At 47.9% G+C, this 16959-nt stretch overlaps 6 protein-coding genes across 6 annotated transcripts; 2 read left to right on the top strand and 4 right to left on the bottom strand.

The window, feature by feature from the left end:
• Positions 1–525: 525 nt before the first annotated feature.
• On the top strand, positions 526–2149 carry N7517_000009 (putative MFS transporter; the record flags this gene model as incomplete). Its single annotated transcript, XM_056717739.1, has 4 exons — positions 526–730; positions 783–1044; positions 1102–1746; positions 1798–2149. 4 exons carry the CDS (start codon positions 526–528, stop codon positions 2147–2149), a joined length of 1464 nt encoding a protein of 487 aa, XP_056581874.1.
• Positions 2150–2474: 325 nt separating this feature from the next.
• Positions 2475–3247, bottom strand: N7517_000008 (uncharacterized protein; the record flags this gene model as incomplete). The annotated part of the gene is made up of 2 exons (XM_056717738.1): positions 2475–2682; positions 2790–3247. 2 exons carry the CDS (start codon positions 3245–3247, stop codon positions 2475–2477), a joined length of 666 nt encoding a protein of 221 aa, XP_056581873.1.
• A 949-nt stretch (positions 3248–4196) lies between these two features.
• N7517_000007 (ankyrin repeat domain-containing protein) lies at positions 4197–6341 on the bottom strand (the record flags this gene model as incomplete). The annotated part of the gene is made up of 1 exon (XM_056717737.1): positions 4197–6341. One exon carries the CDS (start codon positions 6339–6341, stop codon positions 4197–4199), a length of 2145 nt encoding a protein of 714 aa, XP_056581872.1.
• A 215-nt stretch (positions 6342–6556) lies between these two features.
• N7517_000006 (uncharacterized protein) lies at positions 6557–10231 on the bottom strand (the record flags this gene model as incomplete). Its single annotated transcript, XM_056717736.1, has 5 exons — positions 6557–6961; positions 7009–7984; positions 8072–9810; positions 9885–10167; positions 10215–10231. 5 exons carry the CDS (start codon positions 10229–10231, stop codon positions 6557–6559), a joined length of 3420 nt encoding a protein of 1139 aa, XP_056581871.1.
• A 547-nt stretch (positions 10232–10778) lies between these two features.
• Positions 10779–13451, bottom strand: N7517_000005 (alpha-L-rhamnosidase; the record flags this gene model as incomplete). The annotated part of the gene is made up of 1 exon (XM_056717735.1): positions 10779–13451. One exon carries the CDS (start codon positions 13449–13451, stop codon positions 10779–10781), a length of 2673 nt encoding a protein of 890 aa, XP_056581870.1.
• Positions 13452–14381: 930 nt separating this feature from the next.
• On the top strand, positions 14382–15815 carry N7517_000004 (Major facilitator superfamily domain general substrate transporter; the record flags this gene model as incomplete). Its single annotated transcript, XM_056717734.1, has 3 exons — positions 14382–14805; positions 14864–15262; positions 15334–15815. The coding sequence occupies 3 exons, from the start codon at positions 14382–14384 to the stop codon at positions 15813–15815; spliced, it is 1305 nt and encodes a 434-aa protein (XP_056581869.1).
• Between the last annotated feature and the right edge of the window lie 1144 nt (positions 15816–16959).

The raw sequence follows: 16959 nt of genomic DNA, 5'->3' as shown, positions 1-16959 counted from the left end.
GGCAATATAGTAATTTCTAGAATGTTTCATTTATAAATCTGGGGAAACGGGTAAAAGCCAGCAGATTTCCGCTTAAATTTCATACAATAATGGCTTTAAAGGGTTCAGCAAAATAAGATATCTCCCGCTCTTTAGACTTCGGGTTATCTATCTTAGCAATATAAATACGTAGTTATCGTAGAAGGATTGCGCTCAGACCGGTCGCAAGTACCTAGTAAGGAGTAATGTGCTCACCATCATTACCTTCTACCCTCAATTCTTAAATTGGCGAATATCTTCCACCTATAATGAAGCTGTGCGTGAGATATCTTAATTGTTATCAAAGTATTCTACATTATTTCAAGTCTCAGATAGGGGAATGGGCCTCAAGACTTCGGGGCCCGTCCCCGTACTTGAAGCCTTATCAGCCAATACTTCTTAGTGTTTATTTCTTATCTTTTGTGTCATATAGTATGGGGGATATATATCCCCAACGCTCTTGAATAAATTAGAAATCCTTTGGAAGTATTGCATTCCATTGTAACCATGTCGACTGAATTCGAATCGAGTCACCTACCTTCAAAACAAAATGTACCAGTCACTATCTCAAGTGTGGAAATTGACCCTCAAGCGGAGCGTGCATTGGTCTGGAAATTTGATCTTCGACTACTTCCTGTGTTAGCGATCATGTATCTCTTCAACAGCTTGGATAAGTCCAATTTAGGCAATGCTAAGACAGCTGGACTTGAAGGTGAGTCAACAGGATTCATCAGTGAAGAGTGCCACATTAACAATTACAACAGAATCACTCTCACTCAAGGGCAATCAGTATAATCTGCTTCTGAGCATTTTCTTCATCCCATACGTTTTGACTGCACCTTTCCTCGGTCTTCTAGGGAAAAAATATGGTCCAAACATTGTGCTGCCCTGCATGATGCTTGCCTTCGGCATTTGTACAATTCTTGTTGTCGCTGTGTTCAACTTCGGCGGCCTTTTAGCTATCAGATGGTTTTTGGGTATGGCTGAGAGCGCCTTTTTTCCATTGGTGATCTACTACCAGACAACGTATCTCCACCCCCTTCAACCTTTTGATATATCGAATACCCGCTAATTCAGACCCAGTTTCTACCGTCGGGGTGAGCTAGCCCGCCGACTAGCGATCTTCTACGCTGCTCAAACCATTGCCTCGGCCTTCTCTGGCTTGCTGGCATTTGGAATCTTCCGTATCAAGACTGGCCCATTGGCTCCTTGGCGGTACCTGTTCTTGATCGAAGGCGCAGGGACCGTTCTCTTTGCACTATTTGCACTCTGGTATCTGCCTCGGTCGGCATCCGAGGCAACCTTTTTAACACCCGAAGAGAAAGAACTCGCATATCTTCGTTTGCAGATTGATAGCTCTTCTGTGGTCAACGAAAAGCTCGACATCCGGGATGCGTTCCGAGTATTCAAACATGGAACTAGTTGGGTGATTCTAGCTATCCAGGTTTGCCTGGGCGTTCCGCTGCAAGCTGTTCAGCTTTTTCTACCAGTGATTATCCAGCGCCTTGGATATAGTACCGTGAAGACCAACCTATTCACTGTCGCCCCCAATATCTCAGGCGCTGCGGTTCTCCTTATCCTGGCGTTTAGCAGTGATTGGACGAGATGGAGATTCCCATTCATTGCACTCGGCTTCTTATTCACCTTCGTGGGGTTCGTGATTTATGCGACTATCGACGTGCAGCAGGATCTAAATGTGGCTTATTTCGCTTCATTTCTGATGACTTGGTCGGTTAATCTTCATTCAACCTCGAGAGACACTGAGCTGATATTATTTAGGGGCACCTCTGCGCCTTCCGTTCTTCTCGATGCTTGGTATAACAACAACACCGCAAATGAAGGGCGTCGTGTGGTATTAACGAGTATTGCGGTCCCATTGGCGAACTTGATGGGGGTTGTGAGCTCGAATATCTTTCGGAAGCAAGACGCACCTAATTATCTTCCAGCTTTAATCACTACAGCGTCATTTGGTGGGGTTGGTATTATTTTGACACTTTGTCTTGGGCTTTGGATGATGGACGATAATAGGAAAAGAGACCGACTGCAAGGTGTTCACCTGAAGGCAACGGATATTCCTACGGAATATCTCAAGGATGGACCTGCCTGCGATAATTTCCGTTGGTTTTATTGAGAGATTGAATAGATATATATACATTGGATTATGGGGCAGGATTGGATCACACCAGGTCAACTTGATGGCGAAGTCACGGCAGAAATGATCTTTATTAAATGACTAAAGAAGAAATATAGAAGATCCATGCAGCCACTTTAGGAGTAGGTCATGAAAAAGACGGAAAATACAGGCCTTAGGTACCTGGGTGGTCACACATCTCCCCCATCCCATCCATGTCAGCTACACTTTTACACATTGGTCTTGATGTCACAGCAATCTGGGAATCCAACTGGCCTTGACTAAAAGAGCGTATTTAAAGAGCCATTTTCCTTTGGATCACAATTTACATCCGGTTGGAGCCGCCCCAACAGAGTCGGGATATACAGGTGTCTGCGCTGCAGATTCGCACTTGCAGTAGTTTGTTTCGAGGGGAATATCTGAGCACACGCTTGCCGGCGCCGTTGCGCAGTACGTATTGGTTGAGACCGAGGTTGTCATGCCAGCTGGGCAAGAACTTGAGGGCATACAGAAAGTATCCACAGTTGATGCGCCTGGGAGCATAGTCATGCTGTACCATTGGTTTTTGGCACAGGAGCAGGAAACAGCTTCAAAAAAAAAATAAAGTATGTTAGCCTTATTTTCTAAATGCTGGACATACTTTGGTAAGGCGTATACTAAGGGGCGTATTGAACAGGGAAAAGGAAGATGGAAGGACTGACCACTGATAATAGTCGACTGTCCTCCTGCCAAGGTACCCTCATACAAGGTCGAGGTTGTCCAAGGAACCGCCCCATGCGAGCACTCGGTCGTGATCCAGGACGCATCGAGCGGGAAACAGGTTGACTGCTCCATGCAATGACCTGGGTGCCAAACCGAGGGGAAGTACCCCTCCGAGCACTGTATTGGGGGCTCTGGGCTAGCGCAGTACGACGTGGGAGTTCCCATAGTACAATCTGTCGTGTAGACCGCAGTCTTCCCGTCCGAGCAGCTGAGCGAGGCAGCCTTGGTAATCGTCGCTGGAGTCGCGGTTGTTGTAATCACGGCAGTCTGCTGGGGGAATGCCACGACAGCAGTGAAGAAGAAAGAGAATAGAGCGATAACGTGGAGAAGATCCATTTTGGCGATGTTTTGAGCTCACTGTGTACAAAGCGAAAGAAGCAAAGGGTTTGTGAAGACTGTAAGAGGTCCTGTGATCCCAACAACCTGAGTCCGGGCCAAACTGGGGTTTTATACTGTAGCAGGTCTTACTGCGACGGGTCTGTAGCCGAATTACTCCGTACGAGGTATTGTGTATTCTGGAATAATGATCTGAAAAAGATTCTTGCTCTTCCACATACGTGTGACGGAGTGTTAGTGGGGCGATTTCTGCTAGCTTGAAAGTGAGACAAAGGGTTCAGGTCAGCTCAGAACGTTTCTTCCACAAGTATCGAGTATCCGTCAAGGAAACGGCGTAATTGGACGCCTTGGTCTTTGTCTCAAAAAATAAAAACAAGAGTAAAGAAACACGGGTATAAAAATAGTGTACATAGTGAGACCATTATCCGAGAACTTCCAGGAACTAAGGCGCCCCGGCTGTAGTGGAGTCAGTGCACTCTTCGTATTGTTAGCAATTGCCGAGTGACGAGGCTGCGCGATAATTGCGACGAGACCTTGAGTGTTCGCATAGCTGATTTCAACTTTCATCGCTCACTACGGCTCTTTAATGCCTGGCACTCGAAGCCTTTCCCCTTTCCAGTTTAGTGCTTCTGGCCGCTTTTCGGTCTGCTTGAAAAAACGGGGGTTTGCTTCATTGGCCAGTGGGAAATGTGATGATAACAACTGTTGCAGCATATACGCTGACATATAGAGCAGAGCCCTAAGCGATATAAATATCCCCTATCAAGCGCAGAGCAGCAATTCAGCAAGAGGAGTACTAGCAAAAGTGAACATCATATTGATGATGTGGCATGGTCTTCGAGAGTACTACTAAAGTTACAAACTTTGACTTGTTAAGAGAATAATGTAAGGTCTATCATGATGACACATTTTACCTGAATATTCACTCGCACCTCCAGTTGGACAACCTCTAAGAACTTGCAATGGGGCGATAAGGGAGATCGAACATAGGAATATCCTCCACATTTGCCTTCCATGCATTATCGTCATCATCGTCATCGTCATCGTCATCACCGGCATCTTCCTTTTCCTGCTCCTCATCACTATCTTCCTCATCCTCATCTTCATCACTATCGTCCACGTCCTCATCTTCATCGATTTCATCGCCTTCCACATCTGAGTCCTCACCTTCCGAATCTTCCTTCGGCCAACCGCGCTCTTGTCGCTCCCGGCAGTTTTGTAGAATCTCGCAAGCATGATCCAGTCTCCACTCAGCCAAATGACTAGACTTCCGGTCCACTAGACTCCAGTGTGCCCCTTTCTTCATCAGGAGCTCACAGGACACGGCTCGGCCATACAATGCGGCTGCATGCAGGGCAGAGTGACAGTATCCACCAACAGAATTCACCTCAGCGCCTTGTTCAAGAAGAAGTACAAGCACTTCAGAGTTTTCAGACACGGCAGCCGCCTGTAAAACCGTGAAGTATTTCCCCCCAGTTATGTGGATATTGGCACCATATCTGAGTAGAAGGCGAACGCCACCAATGGATCCACTGGCAGCTGCCGCCTGTAATGCACCAGAATATATACCACCTGGAGCATTGGGATTAATTCCTTTCTTCAGAAGGAATCTTGCAATATCAAGATTGCCTGACACAATAGCAGCTGTCAATGCCGTGCCGAACTTTCCACCGGTCGTGTTGATGTCAAACCCGCGACGAAGAAGAGCCTTCACGATCGCCTTATTTCCACTGAGACTAGCGGCCTGCAGTGCGTTGTGGTGCTTTTCTTTACCAGTAGGCTCGATTGATGCCCCTCGCCTGAGTAGGTAGGAAAATACCGAGAAATTATTGCGGGTGGATGAAGCGTATTCCACGGGTGAGCCAGATAATCCATTCGACCTTTTTAGGTCAGCCCCCTTTTTTACTAAGAGTCGAAGAGTCGACAACCGCCCCCATTCTGCTGCTGCATGAACTGCGGTAGGATATACCACGTTTCCTTCCAGGTTGACGTCGGCACCAGCATCCAACAACGCCGAGACTGCATCCTCTTCATGCAAAATCGCGCATATGAGCGCATTACCATAAATTCCACCTTGTGCATTCACATCTGCTCCCACATCAAGCAAGATTTCGAAAACGGAATCATCTGTTCTAAACCTTAGGCATTGTTGAAGTGGTGTCCCATACTTTCGAACTGGGGCATTTGGATCAGCACCTTGATGTCGAAGGAGGTTTGAAACCAAGGTTGAACAAGAATTTCCAAGCGCAGCGCCCAAAGCCGTTCCATAATGTCCACCCTCAAGGTGAACTGATGCGCCAGCGTTCAGGAGATCAAATATGACAAGATAGTATCCCTTTCCATACGCAGCCTGTAGCGCGGTGCCGAACCTGCCACCAACAATATTAGGGTCCGCTCCATGCTCAAGCAACAGACGAACAATTTCATCATGGCCTTTAGCAGCAGCTGCTTGTAGAGCAGTGGCATAGAGACCCCCTTGGCTATTCACGTTGGAGCCAGCATTAAGCAAAATCTGGATAGTGCTGTCCCGATCATGAGTGGCAGCTGCCGTGAGCGGATATTGAAAGGGTGGCCCAACAGGGCAATTGACGTCAATTCCTCGGTTGACTAGGACACGGATAACTTCATCGTAGCCACCTTTAATCGCTGCCATCAATGCACTACCATATTTGCCAACTTCACATGCATGGATATCACCACCAGCTTCAATCAACATCTCGAAGGCTTCCTGGTTTCCTTGGGATGCAGCGGCCTGTAGGCTTGTGCCATATAAACCACCGACCTGATTAACATCACTCCCCGCGTCGATTAAGATACGAATTTTATCCACATCACCAACAAATGATGCAGCTTGTAGTGCGGAGCAGAACATTGCGTTTTCAATGGTCACTGAAAGATGAGCGCCTCTTTGAAGCAAGTTTTGAACTCTCTCATTAGATCCCTCCTCTACCGCACACTGCAGTGCGGTGATGAAATTGCCAGGAGTATCCTCATCGTCGTCGTCATTTCCCCAAGGATCAGTAGCGAGATTGACGTCTGCGCCATGATCGAAAAGCAGATTGATAAACCTGTCATCCTCCAGAACTACTGCCATGTGAAGAGGGGTTGGATACCAATAATTAACGGCATTCACGTCCGCACCTCGGTCGAGGAGAACAACACAAAGGTCATAGTTCTCGCATTTCAATGCAGCCCCAAGTGCGCAGAAAACACTATCATCAGCTTCCGCTGAGGCATTGATGTCCGCCCCAGATTCAAGCAACAACTCTGCAACAAGAATACTTGATTTTTGGCCACGACAGGCCGCAATTAGGGGGTTCCATACTTCTTATCATTTGTGAAGTTCACATCAGCACCCAGATCAAGTAGCAAATGAACCATATCCAGATTTCCCTTGACGGCTGCAGCCTCCAAGGGTGTGCAACAGGGATATGTTGAAATGGTGCTGCAATCATCTGTAACTGCACCCTTTTCAATGAGGAGCTTGACAACCTCAAGGTGTCCATTGTTTGCGGCCACCATAATGGCGTTGCTCATCTCGTAGGTATCCCCGGTTGGAACCCCCAGCTCAAACAGTATCCGAACAATCTCCGTTTGGCCATTCTGAGCGGCTGACACGAGCGCCGTTCCCCGATCTGCGCTAGTGGCGTTGACATCCACTCCCACCTCCGCCAGTACACGTAGTACGTCTGCGTGTCCCGCAAACGCAGCCATCTGCACACTATTGCCATAGTGCTCGTCGAAGAATTCGACATCGGCACCGGCATCGAGAAGACATTGAACGATGTTGACGTGACCCCCGCACTCGCTGCGTTAAGGGCATTTCGATGCTTGCCTCCTTTGGCATTGACATCTGCCCCAAGCTCCAGGAGAAGCTTCACAGAATCCAGATTGCCCGCCATGCACGCCGCATATAAACTGTCAGTCCCCTTGTCATTCTCGTCATTGACCTTGGCACCTTTGGAAACCAGTGAGCGGATCAGGTTTAGCATCCCCATAGACGAGGCTGCCATCAATGCGCATCCGTGTCGACCACCCAATGCGTTTACATTGGCTCCCCGCTGAATGAGGGCATCGACCATCTGCATGTTCCTTCCAACAATTGCGGACACTAGAGGATACGCGTACCAGCCACCACGGCCATTCACGTTTGCGCCATGGTCGAGGAGAACTTGAAATGTTTGAAAGTGTCCCTTCTCAGCGGCTGCTGCAAGAGGAACACCGTACCGCTGGCAGGAAACGTTCAATTCTGCTCTGTTGACAAGAAGAAGTGAAACAACCTGATGGCGACCATTTAGGGTAGCGACCTGGAGAGGGGTGCCATTTCTTCCGGAGCGAGTATTGACATTCGCCCCTCTCTCCAGTAGCAGCTTAACCACGGACTCATGCCCTTGACCGGCGGCTAGGTAAAGGCATTTCTCAACCACAGCCGTGTCTATCGATTGAGACTGGTCAAGAAATACTTTGATCACCGACTCGTGCCCAGAACTCGCACTCGCTTTCATGGGCTCCTCCGGGTGGACGTCAGCGTTGCTTTCCAGCAAAGCTGAGACGGCCCGGTGTAAACCGAACAAACTTGCAAAGTAAAGAGGGGAATTATTCGAGGTCTTGAGTCGCTGGCCACTGGACTTTTGCAGATGGAAGAATATATGACACCACATGTGGTAATTGCCACCAGAGTGGGCACCAGATTCAAGTAATCTCATGATCAGATCGAAGACATCGTCACTAATGTCGCTAAGGTGCGCGTGGGTGCCTCATGCTTGCGCGGCATATGCAAGAAACTTGTACTGGTCAAAGTTTTGCAGTAAGGCTTTTCCGGACCTTTCTTTGGTCTCCGAGAAGTCGTCATATGCTAAATAGGTCAGGCAGACACTCGCCAGCTCAGCATGAGTATCGCTATACCCAATCCAGAACTGTGGCATCGTATCCCTGATAAAGTCTGACACAAGAAACTCCTTGACTGTGTAATGGGCCAAGGCCACATAACCATCAGATGAAAGGGTGATCAGACTTCCACAAAGCTCGACAACATCTTCCGCGTCGGTAAAGACTGCATCAAAGTCGAAGGAGTCCTCAGGATTGGCGAGATCAACACTTACACACTCGGCCAACTCACCCAGAGTGAGGTTTCGAACTCCAAGAACCAACCATTTCAGCAGGCGTTGCACCATTTCAACGTCTTCCGCGTTGTTAGACTCCACTTTCTGTAGGATGCGGATGTATGTATCATGCAATGTCTTCGGAAGATCATTCAGAGCATTGCGTACGGCCTTATCGTTGCGGAGTTTGCACAGCTGGTCAATCTGGCATTTGACCCATTGGAACATACCCTGCGCTCCTGCGATGAGCGTATCGCAAATGACATCGGCCAGGGTCAAGTCCCTTAGTTTCAACTTTCGGGCCTTGAGCTTCGCCGCCACCTCGGCCTTCACATATAGATCAATATCCCCGGCAACATCTGTCGCCTCAATGGTTATGCTCGGAAGCCCATCGTAAGTCCGGGCAATATCGATCTCGTGACGACTAGTGACAAAGATATTTGTGAATTGGCAGGTCTCGTAGACTTTCTTCAGAGAGTATGCCACACATTCTCTGTCTTCACTTTCATCTAAAGCGTCAACCACGATAAAGATTTGCTTGAAGCTATCACCCATGAAATGACTGAAATTGTTCAAAAGCTCGTCAAAATCCGGTGCATATACAGGGTTTTCTTTATACTGCCGTTGGAAAAAGGCCTGGATTCTCTCAAAGACATCGTCATTCCTTGATGCGAGCATGGAAAGTAAGGTGCTGACGATCCGGGTTGGCGATTGTTTCTGCTTGTCCTTGTAATCACAGTAGAAGTAGGCCAGTGCAACATCGCTACTCTGTTTCTTATCGCGTAACCATTCGATCACAGTGGAGGCCAAGATTGTTTTCCCCGCGCCGGGAATCGCGTGCAGCCACAAGAAGGAATTGTCTGTCAACGCCCACTCCCGGAATCTCGGACCATCTAAGAACCAATGTCCTGTTCCCTGGTGGCGCAATTTGGTAGCCGAGGTATGGTTAGAAGCTGCGTTGACGGGTGAAAGCCACTGAGTCACGTAGTCAATTCGTTGCTGGTCGATGAACCGAGCGACGGATTTTTGCTGCGATTCTAGAGCATCCCAGCGAGATGTCTGCAACTGGCGTTCATGCTCGGCCTTCGAACGCTCTTTGCTGGCAAGCTCTTTTTCCGCAACATCGGCTTCATGGTCTATTCTAACCATAGAGGATCTGATACGTTCGATGATATCACCGAATTGAATCTTGTATGGTTTCCAGATAAGTCTCCAGGCCGCGTGTAGGCCCACTGGATTCAATGCTCTCACGCCAGTCTGATACTTCCTTCCTTGGTGAAAGAGATCTCGAGCTCGGGAACAGAACTGCATGATTGACTGGAAAATATCTACCATCGAATCACGAAGGACTTGGTTATCCCCGTATAGACGTGGATACCGACGGAGACAGGAAAGAATGTATCCAATTTCCTCCAACATGTCCGAGATCTTCTCAAAGTATTCGCTATACTCGCCCGCGATCTGCCCACATCAGGATTTCGTTCGTAAATCTCCAAGGGTTCGATGAAAAACATAAATCAGATACAAGAACTTACCTTGACAACAACTCTCACGGATGCCCAAATAGGACTCATCAGCGAGACTGAACCTGCCACAACATCCAAAGCCCCGCCATACTGCTCCACACCCGCAACGAAGGCCTTGAGCTTTGGGGCGATTTTTCTCGAAATTTTGTTCTTTTGTTTCTTATCGATATTTTGAAGGTCATCAATCAGCTGTTGCGATCGGGTCGTAGCCTCGAACAAAGCAGTTTCATCGGCAGAAAGCTCTTCAAAGAATTTTTTGATCGCATCATGACATTCATCATCGATAGTAGTACTATATATGTTAGTTCCGAACGTGTGTGAAGGATTTGGAAGGGTCACTCTTTCGATGGGTGCATAGTGTTAACTGCAAACCGAGAAGAAATGTAGAAAGTGAATTAGAAATATCTGCACCCCCTGAGTCCAGAGCCTCATCTCACGTGTCAGATGCGGGGTATTATTCGGTCAACGCTACAGAGGTCTAGCCTGAGGTCTAACCTGATTAGGTTGCGAAGTGGGATGCCTGATTTGCAGGGTCGTCATCATGCCTGGTTTCAGGGAATTACAACGGCTTACAATGAAAGAGACTTATTAGAATCTACGATCAAGTATACGAGATCATGAGACTTAGATACATACACCCCCAAAACCTAATTCTTTGCTATCGGCACACCTGCTAAAGACATGTCTCTTGAGCCTATACACCGTCGTACCCTGAGCTTTTTTGGATGCGCACTAATCGCAAGATGAACAACTTTGTAATGTCGTTCTTTTGCCGAGTACACACAGCAAGAGGTAAATATCGATGAACTATATCAAATAATGAGGGTTGAATTGAACAGTCCCAATGCTTCCATTGAGAGTGCAATGCACATGAATTTTTCTAACGACGCAGTTCAATATCTACTACACTTTCATATCCCAGGGGCAAGGGAGAGACTCGTCCACTGGGAACGCCTCCTGTTGACCGAATGGTAAAACCATAGGGTCTGGTGGCCACTGGGTTGACTGGAATGGGACTGTCCAGCTATACGATCCTGACCCAATATGATTCCACTCTTCAGAGTTGGGCAACTTCACATCTGCCGAGGTATTGGGGGGAACCTGAACCTCAACCCAGAGTCTCTCATGCTGCTTTTCAGGACCCTCTACCACCAGCCACCTGACTCTATACAATCCAAATCCGCTTAGGTATTCACCACTGGCCCATCTCAAACCACCCCCCGGAATGGGCTCGATTTTGATCTTTTTCCAACCAGCCTCCTCGATTCGGAATCCAAGTATCACGCTGTGCATCCAGCTTGCCACTGATCCTAAGGCGTAGTGATTGAAACTGGTCATGTCTCCGGAGTTGATTGAGCCATCGGGTAACATACTATCCCAACGCTCCCACACAGTGGTAGCGCCCATGGTCACGGGATATAACCAACTTGGGTTTTTCCTGCAGAGAAGCATGCGGTAGAAGATGTCTGATAAACCGACTTTGGACAAAGCGTGGCCGATATATGGGGTGCCTGCAAATCCAGTTCCAATTTTGTATCGGTAGACTTCACGGATAATTTTGGATAAGTATTGAGCAGCATGTGACTGTTGCTTTTCAGACGGGAGTAGATTGAACTGTATTGCAAGCGCAAACGCAGTTTGGGTAGAATTGGCCACAAGGCCAGCTGGTGTAATGTACTCATGAGCGAAGGCGGAGTGGATCTCCTCCGAATCCTTTGAGTATTTCTGCGCATCCTGGGGTTCCTTCAAGATCTCACTGATGTTCTTCATTAATGTGGTCACATGAGCGAGAAATGCATCCGAAACAAAACTCGGATTGGTGGTTGCTTTTCCACAGTCGTCAGCAGGAGCAGCAGGATCGAGCCAATCTCCAAGCTTCCAGTCAGAGATATAGTCCCATAACTGATTTTCACGACGGGGGATAACATCCAACCAAGCCTTCATACTTGAATACTGCCGAGCTAGCATCTGAGTATCGCCGGTAGCTCGATACAAAGACCATGGCAGCATCACGGCGACATCCCCCCATATAGCATGCGCATCCTGGTCGAAGCCATCAATCACGTTGGGAATCACTAATGGTACAATTCCTTTCGCTTCCTGCTGCTCATACTTCAGGTCGTCAAGCCAAGTCTTCAGGGTTCCTCCAATGCGGTAGAGAAAATTCCCTGCATCAGCAAAGACATTTATGTCGCCGGTCCAGCCTAGCCGTTCATCACGCTGCGGACAGTCGGTGGGTATTCCAACAAAATTTCCTCGCATCGACCAGACAATATTTTCATGAAGCTTGTTAAGCAGAGGGTTTGAGCATGAGAAGCTCCCCGTTCTCTTCATGTCCGTATGAACCACTATTCCTTTGACGGAATCGATTGTCAGCACACCAGGCCAGCCGTCCACTCCGACATAGCGGAAACCATGATATGTGAATTCTGGCTCCCATTCGAGAGTTCCCTGCTCGGTCATGATCACTGTATCTCGCGCTTTGGCGTTCCGCAGTGTGCGGAGAGCACATTCGCCGTCTTCAAGGGCTTCAGCAAATTGGAGTTGGATTCGATGTCCTGTGGCACCTCCAATGACTTTTATACGAAGCCAACCGACCATGTTTTGCCCCATGTCGATGATTCTCTGCCCCGATGGGCTCGTTAGAATTGCAATCGGATGGACCTCTTGAGTCCGTTTGATCGGCGGACCATCCGGTGCTTCAAGCCGATCGCCAATTGGTTTGCAATCGACACTCCCCCACTGGGTGAGCGGAGACAGAGATTGACTTGCGTCGAAGACTTCACCGTCGTACAGTTCTGCAGAGATAGTTGGTCCATATCCCCATTGCCATTTTCTGTCTGTGCCTAGCATAGAGATGTCGCCATTCTCGTAGTCAACTCGGAGCAAAGCAATGACTCCAAGATCTGAGCTGTATATATTGGTTTTCCCAGAGCCCCAACCAAGTCGCCCACAATGCCACCCCGGGGCAACAGTGACGTGTAGCATGTTATGGTCAAACTCCAGAAGAGAGGTAATATCAGATGTCTGATATACAAGTCGGTTGTTGTAATCGGTCCACCCCGGTGATAGCACATGATCACTGATCGGCTTGCCATTTAGTTTGGCGGAGTAGATGCCGTGGGCAGTGATATAAAGACGTGCACGACGGATGTGTTGCTGAAGAGAAAATTCCCGTTTGAAAACTATCGGGCGATGATTGTATTCAGGCCGCTCCACATGATCTGCGTGAATCAACTGGCACTTCCAGTCTTCTCGATGAAGCAGGCCAACTTCGACAGTTGCAATATCGGACCATTCGGTCAGGTTGCCTTCATCATCCGATGCGCGAACTCGAATAAGACTAACTTCCATAGAAGACAATGGCGCTGAAGGCCAAGGAACAAACAAGCATTGGCTTGAGCGAATGGAATAGCTTTTGGTGACCCCGTGACGCGAAACTTCGATGGTATAGAACTCTTGCACCCAGTCTCGATCTTCTCCTGTGTAACTCCATGAGATACGGGGGCAAGATTCTCCTATCCCGATGTCCCTTGGGTGATGATGTTCGAAACGGATATCGGTGATTCCTGGCATCTTGAAGCGGTTGAGTCAACCGTAGAGGGCGTCCAGTGCTTCTCTTTGGGGTGATCGGATCCAAACAAAGGAGGGATATCACTTTAATTTGCATATCATAATTGAGTGAAAGTAAAGCAAGACGTGTTGCCTTCGACTTTTGAAGCATTTGGCGTGGTTTGCGGCGTAATTCGGAATCATATACCCCGAAGGGATTCACTTGGTTCGGCCGATCATTTTTGGGTATGCCAAAGGCCCTAGCGGGTACTGTCCTATAAAATGAAAAGTTCGCCGCAGATGTCTCCATATCGTATCCACACCGGAAAATCCGAACTACATCTCCTCTTCACCAATTTGTGAAAGCACACTTCGCATCTCTCGCTTGCATACCTCAAAGAGCAAACTTCATATTAACTGTCTCGTATTCGGCCGTTGTTTGCCCGAATTAAATCCCTCCCATTACATGCTCTAACCCCAGATCTTTCTCCACGTCCTTCTCCACAGGCTCCCTACCTTCTAGCCAATTAAATGTGACAAAAGACACTGGTCAAGTCCTCACCTTTCTATCGGCGTCGGTGAGATTTTCTCCGGAAAGCTCCGTTTGTGTTCCCCCTCATTTCTTTGGTCTCCCCATAATCATTCCATTGGCAATATATCTTGGCATTTAGAGTTTCATCCCCGGATTTGCTCACATAAAACGTCGATATCAATCCAGTTTCTTTGATCACATTCTTCCCATACTCACCTACTATATTATATTACCAACTAGCTTTCTCCAATGCAGTCCCGTCTTCGCATGCTACTTTGCGTAGCTTCTATCTCCCTCGGAGGTGCTGTGATCGGTATTGACACCGGCATCATCGCCACGGTGATTGCGCAAAAATCCTTCAATGATTTTATGTTTCCCCCGGGACTGTGAATGCCTCGAGCCTCTTAGGAGCCGTTGTTGCCATGTCTTCTACGGGCTCAGCAATAGGCTCCTTGATTTGCGGTCTAACACTCGAGAAGTTGGGTCGCAAGTGGACGATCATGATCTCGACTTTGTTTACCATTGTTGGGGCGTTGCTCCAGACAGCTGCTAATGGGGTAGCAATGATGATTGTCGGCAGGTTGGTTTGTGGTATCGCACTGGGTATTCTCAGCCCTTCTATCTCTGTCTACATCTCCGAACTAGCTCGTCCACAGGAACGAGCGAGGTTCATTGGTGTCTTTGGCCTGATTATGGCCTTGGGATTCTGCGTTGCAAACTGGATTGGCTTCGCGTGTTCTTTCGCCAAAACATCTCATGTCTGGCGTCTTGAGTTAGCCATGCAGTTCCCTATCGCGGTTGTACTGCTCGTTCTGTCCATTTTTCTTCCTGAGTCCCCTCGTTGGTGTATGTGTTACCGCTTCTCTTTCGTTATGGCATCGTATCTGACAGGACTTTGTTGCAGTGGCTCAAAAAGGCCGATTGGAAGAGTTCGAAGCCGTCATTCGCCGTATCTATGAGTCGGAATCGGAAGAATTCATCGTCGGGTTGCAACTCGAGGTTCAGAGCCAACTTGCCATCGAGGCAGCTGAGCGCACAAACTCCACTGTCGGTCACGCACTGATCGAGTTGTTCAGCAACAAATTTATCAAACGGACAGCCCTTGCCATTGCCGTTATGCAAGTGGGAATCCTCAGCGGCTCTCTTGCGATTCAGAATTACCAGTCCCTTATGTATGAGGCTCTTGGATTCAGCGGCAGAGAGGTCCTTCTTATCAGTGGCTGCTATGGTTTCATGGGAGTCATTGGGCAATTGATTAACCTTGCTGGTGTTTCTGACCGCTGGCCTCGCGTCCGAACTATGTGTACGTTTCTGAACCCATCTCGCTATGCACGAGACTTGATTGTATGAATAAGTATTGACATTGATCTTTAGGGGTTGGATGTATCGTTCTTGCTGCAGTGTTGTCTATCCTAGCAGCCCTTTCAAAGGAATATGGCAGCGGTCAGAATATCGCCGGTGCTCGCGCTGGCGTCGCATTTATCTTCATCTACTCAGCACTATATTCTGTGTTCTTCAACTCAACCTTATACACGATTGCTGCAGAGATCTTCCCACAGCATCTGCGCGGTTACGGCACTGGTGTTGCAGCACTTTGTCAGGGTGTGTCCGGCATTTGGATGGGTCAGGTCACCCCCTACGCGTTTGATGCGATTAGTTGGAAGTACTACTTTGTCTTTGTTGGTTCTCTTCTCGCATTAGGTGCCGTGTATGCACTCTTCCTGGTGGAAACAAACAACGTCTCCTTGGAAGAAGTTGCAGGAAAGTTTGGTGATGCAGTTGTCCCGACTGATAAGATTGATCAAGTTACGGAGGTGAAAGTGGCGGAGAAGACGACAGAGCACATCGAAGGCTAAATAGGCAATTCAACTTATTTATTCGAAGATACCTGATTCTCACACAGACCGCGCGGAAACCCTGTTGTCACAATTTGTAGCCCTTAAGTGTACAGTAATTTTAGGTGATCAACTCGGCAAATTGATGTCAGAAGGAGGTTGTTTCGCCGTGGACGTGTCATACAAGCTTGGGAGGAGGCTCTTGGTAAATTCGTTAGAGAACCAAATTGAGCAATTGCATTTGAAAGTGTCAGCTCTTGAATCCGAGTATTTTGGAATGGGAAAGAATCTGACTCAGTCGAGAGAACAGATTAGAAGGTGAGAGCAATGGGGTAAAGTCTACCGTCAAAAATACAGAGATGGCCAGGCATATATTACAATATCTAGGCGGGGGCGGCATTTCTTTTGCAGAAGCTGTTTATGCTCGCGCACGTTCTTTCCCATTATTCTAGGTCCATCTATACCAGCTCCTTCTATGAAGCAATGTTGGAGAGGGTATGCTCTGATACACGCTCAGGCACTTGCAACAGATTCTAAAAATGGTACCAAAGTTCTGTTTCTATGATAGGACGACAGTCATAGGTGATACGAGGGCGAAAGAGTGGACAGGAATTAAATCACTCTGTTTATAGCAGATCCTTGTACTTTGGATCAGTGCCGCAAGGTCTTTCTTGTGATATGCATGTAAAAACCTGGAGTCTAGGCGTAGGCCTAGGAACCGAAGATCGGCGACTGTGGCCCAACGAGGTTGGAAATTTTCGGGTTCATGGAGTGGATTGAATTCTGTGGATGAACTGACTTTGAAAACCATAACCATGCACCATTTGTGGGTAGGAATCCCTGAAAGAAATGTGAATGCCTAGAGCTTCGTTAGAGCTTCAGCCGCGTTCCAATTCGGTTTGACGGGCTTACCTCATTATACCGCTTGAAGATGCCCTTTTTGAAAGCCAGTCTCCACAACGGTAAAGTAGTGTACCAGGATACAACTGTTAGCCGCCGAGTGTCAACCGAGCCCACTAAGATAGTCGACGTGTAAACACTGAACGATATCTGGTTAGAGACTAATGACGTTGTGGTATTGAACAAATTGGACAAAAATAAGATGACGATATCGTGCTAATACGAGTCCCTCATCATTTGTTAAGCAGAAAGATCAAGCACCGCA

Source organism: Penicillium concentricum (genome assembly GCF_028827145.1).
Source record: "Penicillium concentricum strain IBT 3081 chromosome Unknown utg000001l_segment0_segment0, whole genome shotgun sequence".
NCBI classification, from domain to species: Eukaryota; Fungi; Ascomycota; class Eurotiomycetes; order Eurotiales; family Aspergillaceae; genus Penicillium; species Penicillium concentricum.
This window is presented reverse-complemented; position numbering and strand designations above follow the sequence as displayed.